This window comes from Mchenga conophoros, linkage group LG19 (genome assembly GCF_057382185.1).
Source record: "Mchenga conophoros isolate Kocher_MC1m ecotype Shallow Benthic linkage group LG19, M_conophoros_male_GT1.1, whole genome shotgun sequence".
Classification (NCBI taxonomy): domain Eukaryota; kingdom Metazoa; phylum Chordata; class Actinopteri; order Cichliformes; family Cichlidae; genus Mchenga; species Mchenga conophoros.
In genome coordinates, this window is record NC_140544.1 from 7,082,156 (window position 1) to 7,096,475 (window position 14,320).

Here is a 14,320-nt window from a genome sequence, read left to right on the forward strand (position 1 = left end):
GAGTTCTGGGTTTTTTTTAAGGCCCATATATGCTCATAGTGCAGCATCCAAAAGGAGCATTCTCTTTAAAGCCGGGCTGAGTGAGACCAAACATTCACCGCCGTGCTCCGAGGCTTAATTATCGTTTGGATCACAAACAGAAAGCTGGTTTCAGAGTTGCAGAAGATGAACAGAAGATGGCTGTTTCTGAAAATAATTAGACGCGACATGATTCCAGCTGTTATTTACATTTATATTACAGGCTGACACGATCATTTAGAGCGACATGGGGCAACAGTAGAATCAGTTTCATTTCCTGTGCTTCCTTTGTCCTTGAATGTTCTGTTTAATAGAGATGTGATTGGAAAAGAAATGAAAGTTGGACTGAAGGAAGTGCTTAGTGATGCCTTGTTATGGACCGCATTTGGCCTTAACATTTTGAAAATTAGTTTGTCTCTGTCTTTTTTTTTAAATTACCAACATAACAAGCTCCAAATACAGAATTTAAATAAATTGAGTATCTGGAAAGACTAATCACCACCATCAACCTTTTGCCAATTAAAATCAGATCATCGTGATTCAGGTGACTTTATACTGTAACATGCTAGTTTGTTTCAATAGTACTCTTAAAATGAGTAAAATTCACATCGAATATCAGAAATGGTTTCCTTTTGTGGCTTAACCAGGAATATTAAGCCTATAACGACATCCAAAACACTACGCAGATCTGGACCAGAGCATCACTGAGCTCTTGAACAGTCTGAGGTGTAGCCTGGTGGGACTGGATCGATCTAACACTGTTGGACTTAGGTCAGGCGAGCATGGAGGCCAGTGTCAATTCCTTCATTCTGCATACTCTTGCTACATGATGCCGGGCTTTGTCGCAACCAGGAGGAACCCATACCCACTGCACCATCACAGGGTCTGACTTGATCAGAGATATTCCCATTAGTGGCCTGCTGGAGGTAATTTTGTAGCTCTGGCAGTTCCTCCTTGCACAAAGGAGCAGATACTGGCCCCCAAAGATGGGTTAAGGACCTTCTATTTGCCCTACGTGCTCCTAGTGTAACTGCAAGCAACTTTTATACTTTATATTTCTATAGGTTTGCTTTAGTAAATTAAAGAAATTTGAATAATGACTCATTAGAACAGGCTGTGAAGAAAGATATGTACTTAATTTAGGGTAAACATTGTTTTTTGTCACAACCTTAGTTACAGGGACTGCTACTTCCATGACCATTACATGGAAAAACATTTAGAAAGAGTAAAAAAAAAAACAATTCATTTAGATTTTTTAAAATGTACAGCAACTTTCAAACAGGTCAGCAGTGAGATAAACGTAAAGCACTTGGTGGTCTGCAATTTAAGCAGTCATTGTTGGGCAATATGAGGGTCAAACCAAACAATAAATGCACCAGATAGTCTATCTAAAATATTTATGTCTGAAGTCCCATGTTTCTAACATTACACTAAATCCACATCTCAAGTAAATAAGACAATTTCAGGGAAGAATCTCAGCAGGAGACATAACAAATAGCTGAGTTGGGTAGAAACTAGAGCTGGGCGGTGAATGGGGTTTGTGATTAAATATATGCAAAAGCAAAAAGAAACAATTAGAATGCCTATTTTTGAAAATGATGAAGTGTGACATATGCTCAGCCCTCATCTAAATGCTGACTGCCTTCCCCCAGTGCTGGTTTGGAGGGGTGACTGAAGAGAGAGAGGAACTGAGGAAATGCCTGTGGCCGAGCCTCTTATTTTTCCATGGCAGCGTTATAAACATATAGTGCAATAACATCTCCTGTATGTGCCCTCTCAGCCCACAGAACTGTGGCCGGCCTCCTAAAAGCAGCACTATGTTATTACCGCCCACTATGAATGCTTTCTGTGTCTATGTGTATACGTGTTGTTATCGGTTGGCCTTCACATGTAAGTCTGTCCATGTGTTTGGCACAAAGAGGAATGCAACATACACTTAATGTGTGCAAATGTTTATTTCCACAGGCTTCCTGCGTAAATGATCCTGCTCAGCCTAACACAGGTAGATTTATGGGGCCTGATACATGGGTATAAATATGCCACAGAAATAGACTGTAGCTAAATGGTGGAGATTGTGCAGTCACTGAATGGGCCCGACTGTCTCTGAAACAGGAGTAAATAAGTCTTGCATCCACAGATTCGCGGCTCAGCCTCCCCCACAAACCAGCAGCGGTAAAGCTGTAAAGTCTGACGGGTTTACCTGTTTATGTGAGGATTTTATTGATTATATACAGTACAACTATTCTGTGATGGGAGGAAAAAATGACAACCACACATTAATCATTCGTTAACTGTATAATTCCCCAAGAGTGTGGTTTATCCATTCATTTTCCATGTTTAGCCCCTATTATTACAGTAAAGGATTATAAGTCACTGCCATTCATCATCAGACCACCTACAAATGTTACATGCTATGACAACTTCATCTTTGGGAAGTAAAGAAATTCTCAAGCTCTAAACTTCATCTTTACGTGCTAAGGTTTCCATCTCTAAGTGGTAAAACGGGTCACTTGTCCAATATCTTCTTACTCCCAGGTTGTTACATTGTAATAACCCACCAGCTTCACATTGTGTATCGGTTTGGCACAATTTTTTTTTACAAGTTTAACAGTTCCCGGGTGTCTGAAACAGATGCAATGGGAACCTGGGTAACAACGCCTTGGGATGTATAACCATTTTGAACAAAGTAATAAAGAGAAATACTGTATATCAAAGATGCACATAGCTTCCTGGTCTATAAAATCAAGCCAATGTAGAAGTGCCTTTAAGTTCATGGGGGAAAAGATCATAAATGTAAAGACTGCATGTTGCAAACTTTAGGATATTAGTTTAAATATCTGCCTCCTTAGATTTTGTGCCTTGAGAAAGGAACTCCCAGAAATGCATATGCAACAGCATCAATTTCCACCTCTTACAAGCAGTCTTGCCTCTGCACTCTTAGCAAATCTGGCCCTTATATGTTTATGTCACATAATTTAATGTGTGAGGCTAAACCCAAGGGATGAACAAGTTGAAAGGCATAGTCAATAAGGAGACCAAACTCTTGTCTGGTTCCCTTCTTGTTGGATGTTGTCTGATCGCATCCATTAATCCAACCGCCTCCTAATGCAGACTTCTGACACTGGACATCCACGTTAAAAGAATAACCCTTGGGTAGATTTGAGATTCCCATATGTTAACTCACTGCAGGACTGTATTAGGTGGCCTTAGTTTTGGCTTGGTGGAAAAATAAACCTGCACATGTTTAAGTTATATTCTTTCTTTAACATAACATGTTTTGCTTTGACTTACCGGCAAAAGCAAAAAACCAGAGCAAGCTAAAAGCAGACTATCGTGGTTTCATGCCTTTTTCTGTTTTGAACAGGTAGCCAAGAACAGTCAGCGTATTTTTCAGCTACGTATGATCGGGTCCCCATCATGCATTTTCAAAATATATTTAATATGTTAGTTTTTAAAACCTCAGCACCATGAGTGTGATTTTTTGTCCCTATTGTTTTACTAATTCGAACTCCATCCATCCATCTATTTCCATTTATCTGGGGCTGGGTCACAGGGACAGCAGCCTAAGGGGAGAAGGCCTGCCAGTCTGATATGCCTGGAACTCCTCTCCCAGGAGGCATCCTTGTCAGATCCCCGAACCACCTCGACTGACTCCTTTCAATGTGGAGGAGCAGCGGCTCTAATCTGAGCCCCTTCCTGATGGCCGAACCCGTCACCGTATCTCTCAGCCTAATTCGAACTCTGACATTCAAACTGCTAAACACAATAAACACTCCAGTATGAACAACAACTAAAAAAATCAATTTTCTGGCAATTGTTTCATCATTCTCGCTTTACAGGGTTGATGACAAAGAAATAGCAATGTGTTTTTGAGTTATCACTTCTCTATAAGTTGCATCCTCGCCTCAGTTTGAAAATGACACTTGACTCTGGTTTATTTATTGGTTAAATTTAGCAGTTTGCTGACAGCAGTGTACACAAACTCTCAACTTGTCATGAGAAAACAAGATAGACAACAGAGCGACAAAAAAGAATAATCTTGTCTGGTCTCATTCCTGTTTTTGCCTTTTGTCTGTAATTACATGTGTGTTAAATATGAAATGTAGCATTAAAATGCCATCCTTTCAGCTGTTTGTGAAATGTGTCTGTCTTTGAGTGCAACCTCTTTCAGTATTGCTAAAACAAGCCGATGTAAAATGTATTATTCAGACGCGATTCTGAGCAAGCGCCATGGTTCTGTGCTGTAATAACTCGCATACTGTACATGATATCAGCATGGAAGTTGTGAACTATTGATGCTTTCTCTCGTCTTTGAACATTTCTTTAATGATTTAAAAGCGAAATACTTTGACGCCGTGTTGTGAAGCTGCAAAAGCCGGGCACAGCAGAACACCATCTGCCCATTTTTTTGCATCCTTCATCCTGTTATGTTGTTCTATTACCATCCTTATCCCAGTTTGTATCATACACCCACAGACACAGTGAATATATGGAGATATTTGAATAAAAGTAATACAAACCAGACATATTGGTAGCAATGCAGCAACCTAATGATCCCTCTTCTGTTGTTGGGAGCTTAAAATTTTGTCCTCTTTGCTTCATTTCCTTAATTTTTTTGTGCTATATGGGGAGCCAAAGTTAAATTAGTTTCAGAAATGATAATATACTCAGTAATGGATGACAAATAGGCGTTCACGTGACCACAGTTATGCCGCAGATCCACATTTTCTGCTTTCCATCTTTTGGGTTCTTTAGTTCAGAAAGCAAAAGCACCACTCGTGAAGCCAAGATGCTGTGTGTTCACAGAAAGCTTTCTTCTTTAAAAAACTCTGCTGACAGAAGCTTCAGAGCCAGCGAGTCTTCCCTTTTCCACAATCTCAGATTCTCATACATACATTTGAGTTTGTGAAACAGTTTTGGCGACGTGTGATGAGCCCAGGGATTATTGTCATAGCCAACCCCAATATTATAGAATTACAGTCAGACAGAGCGACTCCTGGTGCTGCGCGGACAATTACTCTGCGGCCTGGATCCCAGTGGAAAAGCTGCATTAGAGAAAAACCTCCGTCTCAGATGCAGAAAAAACAGGGAAGTGTTGGCAAATAATGTGTCAATACCAACCAAAGTAATCACAGCGGGGCTCAGAAGGGGTCTGACTCCACTTTATTAGAAAGTTCCTCTCCAAGAAGAAATGTAACACTTATGGGATTCCAGAAAAATGCAGACAGGCTCCGGTTAAAGAAACATTTATGTCAAATGTTTTGTTTTAACATCATGAGGCAGGGTATCTTGGATATAATTAGTCTTAAGCTGGACACTTGATTGGAAGAATTGTTGATGTGGAAAGCATGCTCTATGTGCTTCAAAGACAGAAGAAGTCATTAAAGTTCACATGGAATGATTTTTCCATGTAGGTCACAGTTTTAAAGAGTTCATCAGCTCTTTAGAGCTTTCATTTAAAGACATTTACAGCAGTATGACTCTCTTCTGTGGGTGCCACATACTCTGTGCTGTGGCTTCAGTCTCTACATTGAGCAATGTGCTGCCTCCATCTAGTGGCGAGTATGATATCCTAGAGAAAACTCTAAACAGTCAAGGAAAAGGTTTTTTTTTTATCTTTGCCATAGAAAAATGGCATCTCAAGGTGGCAGTGTGGCTCCACAAGTGATTCTTCTCTCAACGATTTGAGCCAGTCGCAGAAAGAAAGGGACCAGGACTGCAGAAACAAACAGTGATCTTGCTGTGGTCTTTAAATTTTTTACTTTGCTATCCGTGTTTGCAGAGCTGATTCAAAAAAATACCCAAAAAAACAGCAAAAACAATTCACATTATTAGCATTATTATATTTCTTATTCAGACACCCACTGAATAAGAACTACTGAGACTCAGTGGGTGGCGAGTATTCAGGAACACACAGCCAGTGGTTGCCTGGGGTTCATCAACCCTCTGGGCCTGTGTGACTGGGGCTTAAAGACAACTTGACAACTTGGCAAATTTTTTTAACAAAAAAAATCTATATGATGGTGACACAGCCTATTAAATAACAAACAACATATCAACGTTACTAATAGGTTTATATAATTAAAATCTTTTACCACATCAGCCTACTCTGTACAGGGTTATTTAGGATTATTTGGTACTTTAATGTTGCATTTGTATTTGTACAACTATGTTATGTTTTGTTGTGTATATATATATATATATATATATATATATATATATATATATATATATATATATATATATATATATATATATATATATATATGTAATTATACAACAAATATAACAGAAAAAATTTACTTTTCTATTGAGTTTGTTACCAATAAAACTGAAACAATGTAGAGAAAAAATCTATTGTCACTGATTATCATTGCCTTTGTTTAAACAGAGTAGCTATAAAGTCACGCAGGCCTACTAAGCCCACTTTAATAATAAAAGAAATGCATGAGCTAATACATAAATGGCTTAAAAAGTTGTAAAATTTTTAAAACATTTAAAAAAAAAAACCCACACACGCAGCCCAGTCTCAGTTAAAGTTTGTTTCAGTACCACACCATTATCTTTCCCAGCTTCAGCTACATATAACCCGCAGACCTGCAAACAACGTCATGACGACAACATCCTCTAAGAAATAACAGCTAAAATCATTCCCATGTACAAATTGGGGGGGGGGGGGGGGGGGGGGGGGGTTATGTGTTTTTTGGGGGGTCGAGGGTGTTAAGTGTAATGTGCTGTTGGAGATGGAGAGCACACACACATGCGCACACACACACTTATGTAGAGGTATACATAAAACAATGAAATAAAGAGGTGAAAAAGACAATATTCTTTATTATTTTCTGTTTAATTTAGTTTACTTAATATTTCGTTTGACTGTAATAATAGTTTAAAAACATTTAAAATGATTACAAACATTATTTAGCATCACCTTAAAAAAAAGTATTCCCAGTGTGTTCAGAAGAGGAAAATTATTACTTAAAGCCAGTAATATGTAGATAATGATGTTTATGCTTGTGTCCAAATAATAATTACACCCCAGAAACGATCTTCATGATAAGCCACAATTGGCGAGGTGAGGAGGGGGGGTCTTATTTAGATGATATCTTTATGTTCACACTACATTTCAGTTTGGTGTGTTTTAGTTTAGCAGACAGTTGGTAGGTGGAGCTCTCTCATCAGTCAAGTTGTGAACACTTGTTGGACTTAATCCTCCTCAAGCACCACAAAAGCTGCCATCTCATTATCCTCAAAGCAGCTCCCACTGTGTTTTTTTATCATTGTGGCCCCTCATGTCCTCCTGCTACATGTTTCATATATACGGCGCACCTCGGTGTTCAATATTGTAAACACAAATTTCTACTTTAAGCTCATCTTTCATGACATGTTATCTAAACTCATCGAACATCTCTTTTTTTCCCCTTCTGGAAGGTATCAAAACTTTCCCATGGCTGTGGAATACTTATGGTGAAGTTTGGAAAAACTGTGTGAAAACATGTATAAGGTTGTTTTGATTGACGGTCCGAAGCCAGGGCATGCATAAGCATTCATAAAGTAAAAGTCCTTTCAGAATAGTTTGGTTTACTGCTATTTTTAATAGAAAAAGGTTTGTAATTCTTGATGTAGTGACTAATATATCAAATTATAATAAAACAAACAAAATCTCTTAATGACTCAGAGAAATGTAATTTGTGTATGGCAGTGTCACTATAGAGAAAAACTTTTTTGTTTTTAAAATACTGAATGAAGTCGACCTTTAACTTTCACAGAGGGATTTGAAGCAATAGCAGCAAAAGTAACAAGACTAGGGGTTTAATCCATTTATTAACACCCAAAAAACAAGATTTAAAGTCCTATAAACTCACAATCACACTGATTTTTTTTTTTATTGTTATTTATTAATCTCCAGGTTCAAAATATACTGATCTTTTATTTTGAAAAATGAAAGAAATTTCATCAACTTAAAAAAAAAAACAGAGGAAATGCTTTGACTAAAAGACAAAACAAATAACCGAATGTTCTCCAGACACCTTAATTACCCACAAAACCAACTTTAAAAACTCTTCAAACAAACAGATTTGTTATTTCTTGCCTATGGGCAACAATGTTTGTGCCGCCGAGCAATTTTCGCTTGAGACTTCTTGACAGTTCACAATATTAATAGGTGCAGTTTAATTGCAGCTTTTACGAGGCACATGAACAATAACAGGAAGTCCTCTTTGGGAAGTGTTATTCTTCAAGCTTCACAAATCATATTAACTGGAGTATATGAAAATTTTAGAGCATCATTTTCTTACATACTAGGATCTAATTCATGAATTTCACATCAGATGAGTGAATAAAAGTTAGACAGGAACAGTTAATTTAGAGATAAACGGTGAAGCATCACAAAAACCTTAATAAAATAAAGCAAAGAGCGCTATGAGAATGCATATCGAAAGTAGTGTTATTTATTAAAATGACTTACTGAGTTTTTTCCTCTCTGAATATATATTCACATTGTGGGTGCTCAAATCACTGCTCCTCACAGGGATCTCTTTATTGTAAAAAAAAACAGTATGACAGGGTCAAGGACAGAGTCATAAACATGTATTTACATATATTTAATCTATGTATATGTGGTACATATACACAGTACACACAGTTTGTGTGTCTGTGCCTTTGCTTCCATTTCCATCAGAACCACACTGAAGTGCTTAAATCTGGGTTTAAGGGTTAAGGTTTGTTTTATTTTGATGAGGATCCTTGAGTCAAAGTTCACCATGTTCTGTGTTTTAAAAAAAATAAACACCATGTCAGTATGTAGGAGTAAATGTACAAAATAAATTTAGGATATTGGAAATAAGGTTTTTACAGATACAATACTAGTGCTACTGCTCACACCAAGGAGCTGCTGTACTTGAAGGATTTAATCCACTGCAGTTCCTTTAATCTACTTGAGGTTTTCATCTCATTTCCCGGAAGATCAAACATTAAATATTAGTCCTGCATGATTTGCTTCATCAAAATATTAAGAGTTTTGGTGTGTGGATACTCCCATTGTCTTATGAGCTATGAGATACTGAAATTCACTGATTTGAAAAGCAAACTATCTTTCAGTAACACTGCTTTTTTAAAAATAAATAAATTAAATAAATAAATAAATCCAAGTAAAAACACATAGAAAACATAATGACTACCATCCTTTAACCACACACTTGCTTTGGCACTTCAGCATGGCTAAGGGATACTTTTTTCAAGTACCTGAAAAGAGTCTCATTGATTGGAGATGAAGAGAGGTTTAATAGTCCCCATGACTGCATATTCAGCTAATGGATACTACAAAATACTTTATTCATTTCCTGCATTTATAATGACTAATTGTTAGACTTTTGTTAATTAAAATCACTTAAAACCAATCATCTCATTCAGGGGATGTCTCTAACTGCACAGCTGCCCATTATGTGGATTGCTGAGTGGTTACAGGTAGCGTGGCAGAAATCTGGATGGCTGCGGGTGATGGGTTTGCCTGCCCAAAGATCTGCTGTCAGCTCTCGGTATTTACAATCCAACCAAAATAACGTTTACAGTACTTAATATTAGTGAAGGAAGGGGGGAAAGGGACATTCGGTGGCTTGAAAAAAGTAAATTCTAGTGCAGGTCTAAGTGAGCAGGCCAGGAAATCCCATCTAAAAGCGATTATTACAGTCTGAGCCACGTTCGCTGTTTGTTGACTGAGGCTAAATGGTCACAGCTTCCACCCCTCGGAGAAAATCTGAACCCAGCGGGTGTCTGTTGTGTCTCTCCGGGAGGTTTAAGGAGGGGAAACATTTTGAGAACCACTGACCCACTCTCTGATGAATGAGCTAGAGCGTGACCACACCCCCGTTTACTCACCGTGTGTGTTTATTGGCTGTTGGGAAAAGCGCTCGCATGTGGCTTCTGTCAAGGGTTTATACTATTAAAACTCCCCAAACTCCTCCATCCTCCCTGACACTTGTTGCTGCTGTGCGCGCACCACCGGGGAGAGGACACCTGAATCGCTTCAGCATTTCTTTTTAGGATTTCCCGCGGGGAGTGATGAACTCCATCGATCCTCAGTCCCATCACCAGCACCACCACACCTCCCCTACCGTCGGTTCTCTCCCACCCAAAGGCGCCCAGGAGGCCCCGGATATGGCGGCTGCTGTCTACTGCGACAACTTCAGCAGCATGTACCACCAGCCGAGCCTCCAAGGTGCGCAAAGGCCCGCTGGCTACGGCCTCGGGGACTACGCGTCGTCTCCAAATCCCTACCTGTGGCTCAACGGGCCGAGCGTCAACTCGTCCGCTTCATACCTGCACGGCAACAACCCGTCGTTCATCCCGCCCTCCTACGGCTCGCAGCGGCAGTTCATAACAAACTCACCTGGATTCGGCGGGCCCGACCTGGGCTGGTTGTCCATCGCCAGCCAGGAGGAGCTGCTGAAGTTGGTCCGTCCACCCTACTCCTACTCGGCGCTCATCGCCATGGCCATCCAGAATGCGCACGAGAAGAAGCTGACCCTGAGTCAGATTTACCAGTACGTGGCTGACAATTTCCCCTTCTATAAGAAGAGCAAAGCGGGCTGGCAGAACTCTATCCGGCACAACCTATCTCTCAACGACTGTTTCAAAAAAGTGCCGAGGGACGAGGACGATCCAGGTACCGTGAACGCATCACAGAAAACGTTATTAGTACATCAAAAGTGTTGAGGCGTTTAATACATGGAGTTTACTCATCGGGAGGGCTCAGTGGTGATCAGTTAAATAGAAAATTTCGTTCAATCAATCAAAATTGAAACTTTTAAAAATTAATATGAATAGTTAAATAACTTCATTTTATAGTGCCTAAGCAGATATGTGCGTAAAACCCTGGTTGATGCTTTGTAAAGTGTTTTTTTTTTTTACTGCCAATAAGTCAATATGATCAGGTCAGGTATGTGCTTTTCATATTGCAATGGAAAACAAGTAGCACTACTTTATATAGACAGACGGATAAATATTAGCAGACTGTATACAATAATGTAGTACAGTTTATGTTCCTCTGCACTACCTTCAGTAGTCTACTGTAGTATTTTTAAAGCAGTGCTTGTATTGTACACTATGACTGGAATGTTGTTTTTCATTCTAACCTGTACTTCAGTCTAGACTAGAAAGACAGTCAGCTCAGGAAGAGGTGCCAAGAGAACTCCCAAGTGTCCAGTAGTGCAGATAATAGGAAACTAGGGATGGCAGTATAATACAGTACATTTTTACCTATTGGATCTTAGCTTCCGTGACACAGACATCTCTTATAGATCATTTCTTTTAAGGTTCATTCACATTGCTTTGATTTGTTCTGTAAAGTTTGACGGGAAGCTTTAAAAAATGGCATCAGAAAGAAATTTAGGATTTTATTTAGTCAGACAAATTCTGATCAGGTAATGTTTCAATATTACAAAACTGAAGTAATTCAGCTGTGATGTGTCTCTCATTTCCACTTGCAGGGAAGGGGAACTACTGGACGTTGGATCCAAACTGTGAGAAGATGTTTGATAACGGAAATTTCCGCAGGAAAAGGAAAAGACGATCGGATCAGAGCAGCGCAGGAGGAGCAGCAGCAGCAGCTGTGGGTGCCACAAAGGTTGAGGATGGTAGGCCGACAGCGGCTGCCCCACTGAAACCCTCAGACAGTCCTCAGCTCCTGGGGCCTTCCTCCCCAGAGATGGAAGTGATGAGCGAGAACCACAAAACATCCGCATCTGCGTCCCCGCCTGGACTGGCCTCCTCTGCTCCTTGTTTTAATAACTTTTACAGCAATATGTCCACGCTCAGCTCGGGGGGCCCCAGCCGACAGGGGTCCCTTGGACTGGTGAACGAGCTCTCGAACAGGAACATAACCGCCCTGAGCCCATACCACCCCAACCACAGCGGGCAGGACACGGGGCCATCAGAGCACAGCGAGAGCTTGCATTTTAACCGTGGAGTGTACTACAACACGTTTGGCGGAGGGCAGAGCGGACAGTTCAACAGTCACTTCTATAACAGTTTCAGTGTCAACAGCTTGATCTATCCCAGGGAAGGCACTGAGCTATAGGACCTGCTTTAACCACAGCGTCACACTGTTGCAGGGACTTATTTTTGCTCTATGACTCAAACGCATGCTTGCATGCATTTATTTCTGCAGCGAGATCTAAGTACAGGCTGGGTTGCATTCCACCACATAAAAAAACACAACACTTCCTTCACCGATCAACATGCCAGAAAGAACACGAAATATTTTTTAAGTTAATTTAACTTTTAACATTAAAACGGTGGAAAGGTCAGCCTGAAAGTGTAACAAAAATGAAGCACTTCTCTTTTTTCTTCTTTTTCATGACTATATCAAAGCTCTCAGTGGTTTTTTAAAAAAAAAAAAGGCTGCCACTGAAAAACTTTATTTTATTTTTTTTTTATTTGAATGTTACTTTTGCTTTTTAGATAAAACCGCTTAAGATGTAAACATGCATTTGCCAAGTGTGGCCCATTTTTCTCCGGAGCAGCCAAATTCTTCTATCAGATCACATAGTTGAGTCGCAGTCAATGCAAATCTGCCAAAGTTGCCTTCGTGAGACCGCCATTACCTCAAAACAACAATCACATGACATGAAAGTGCCCAATACTATGACAGGTTTCTTTGTATATTTAGACACATAATAACTGATTTCACAGACAAGTAAACTTAAACGTGAGCTTGCCTTATTTTTTTAATATCTCCATGTTGACTAAAACCGCAGCACTAAGGCTCATTTAAATACGCGTGTGCTTTATAAATATGTATTTTTGTAAATTATGAAAGTAGTTGGTGACTATTTATGCTATTTATGCAAATAGGCTTTTTTTTATCTACTGTTGTCTGAACATAGTTTGGTTAAAGCAGAATATTAGCTTTGCAAAACGCAGAAGAAATGCTCTCACTAAACCCCCAGATCTGTACACTAAAGCTATATCCTATACTATGGTTTCACTCAGGATTCAATGTGACAATCACTGAATGGCTTATGTATCTTCTGTTGCCTTTGTTTTTCTTTATACGTTATATTCAGCACATAAGCAGATTCATCTACCATCACAAATAAATGCTGTGTGCTATCTACTGTATTGTCATGCATCCTTTTAAACAGGGCATGAGGTGCATTCAGGTCTGCATTGTAATTTAAATGTATTCCCCATGAATTTACTTTAATTTAATAATCAGTTGTAAAGTCAAACAACTTGCATAAAAAAAATACTATGAACATTTTTTTTAGTATGTCATGTTCACCTATTATTTACATATTATTTTTATTGTGTGGGTCTTTTCAAGTTCCTTTTCCAGCTTTATAAATATTCTGCTTGTACTCAGAGTTTAACAAGAATCTATGGCTTGAGTGTAGTGGTTTAAAGTCAAGTTTACAGCACGACTCTTTTATTCTGTTTAGTCCATTTTTCTTACTTTCAGATCAGCGATTAGTGTTTGTCGGGTGGTTTTTGCTCTCAGAAGACAATTTTAGTACCAGGTAGTTTGCCTGCTTATACCGGGCCTCCTCCTGCCTCTATCTGCCACTGCTAATGATGTTCAATACGTAAAAAAAATAAAATAAAATGACACCAAAACAAAAATTGTTCCTAAAATTAAGAAAAGTTCACACGGATGCTTTCACATTTCCTTAGAATTTGGGAAATTCCCCAGAAAGAACTATGCAGTTTTGTACTAATTATAAGGAAAAGTGAGACAACTTCAAACTTCCAGTGAAAGACCTCCAGTGAATTACTGACAAGGCTAAAGTGTCAGCTGATCTCCAGATTGCGATATTCATCTAGAGGAAATCAAAACGCGGCGAGTTAAGTTTCCAGTAAGGAGTTAAACGAAATGTTTCTCTGAGGAAAATTAATCCTCGAAACTTTCAACACGTACATTTCTGAAGTATGTTTTTTTTTCTATATTATTGTTCTGTCAATATTTCTGTACAGCATTACAAAGAGATTAAACTTGTACCCTCATGATACGAAAACATGCTTTGTTTTAAATTTACAGCCTGCTCTGTGTGCAACTTTTCCTTTCTCCTGTCACGTTTGCAACATTTACCACTTCAAAGGGAACAGCAGATTAATATTTTTGCGCCTACTTCTAATACTAAATATGCTCCACAGGCAGAGACGAGCTGTGCTCAGTTCTGACCAAAATTAAGAAAGAAAGTTCAAGGTTGGAGCCGGTCCAAAGACTCAGCAGTTTACAGACGACTTCATACAGAAAGAATACGTGAAACAATAGAGCCATTGTGCTCTGTCCTTTATGCCGGTC

The 14,320-nt window shown here is 39.2% G+C and overlaps 1 protein-coding gene across 1 annotated transcript; it reads left to right on the plus strand.

Moving 5' to 3' along the window:
* Positions 1-9,979: 9,979 nt before the first annotated feature.
* foxi2 (forkhead box I2) lies at positions 9,980-14,078 on the plus strand. Its single transcript, XM_085257970.1, has 2 exons — positions 9,980-10,681; positions 11,505-14,078. The coding sequence occupies exons 1-2, from the start codon at positions 10,078-10,080 to the stop codon at positions 12,092-12,094; spliced, it is 1,194 nt and encodes a 397-aa protein (XP_085114096.1). The 5' UTR covers positions 9,980-10,077; the 3' UTR covers positions 12,095-14,078.
* Positions 14,079-14,320: the final 242 nt, after the last annotated feature.

What these genes read in the sequence shown, in the direction of transcription:
- foxi2 (XM_085257970.1), top strand. Translation starts at nt 10,078, where the DNA reads ATGAACTCCATCGATCCTCAGTCCCATCACCAGCACCACCACACCTCC. An exon ending in GAGGGACGAGGACGATCCAG is followed by an intron (nt 10,682 to 11,504) that starts GTACCGTGAACG and finishes TTCCACTTGCAG; the next exon opens with GGAAGGGGAACTACTGGACG.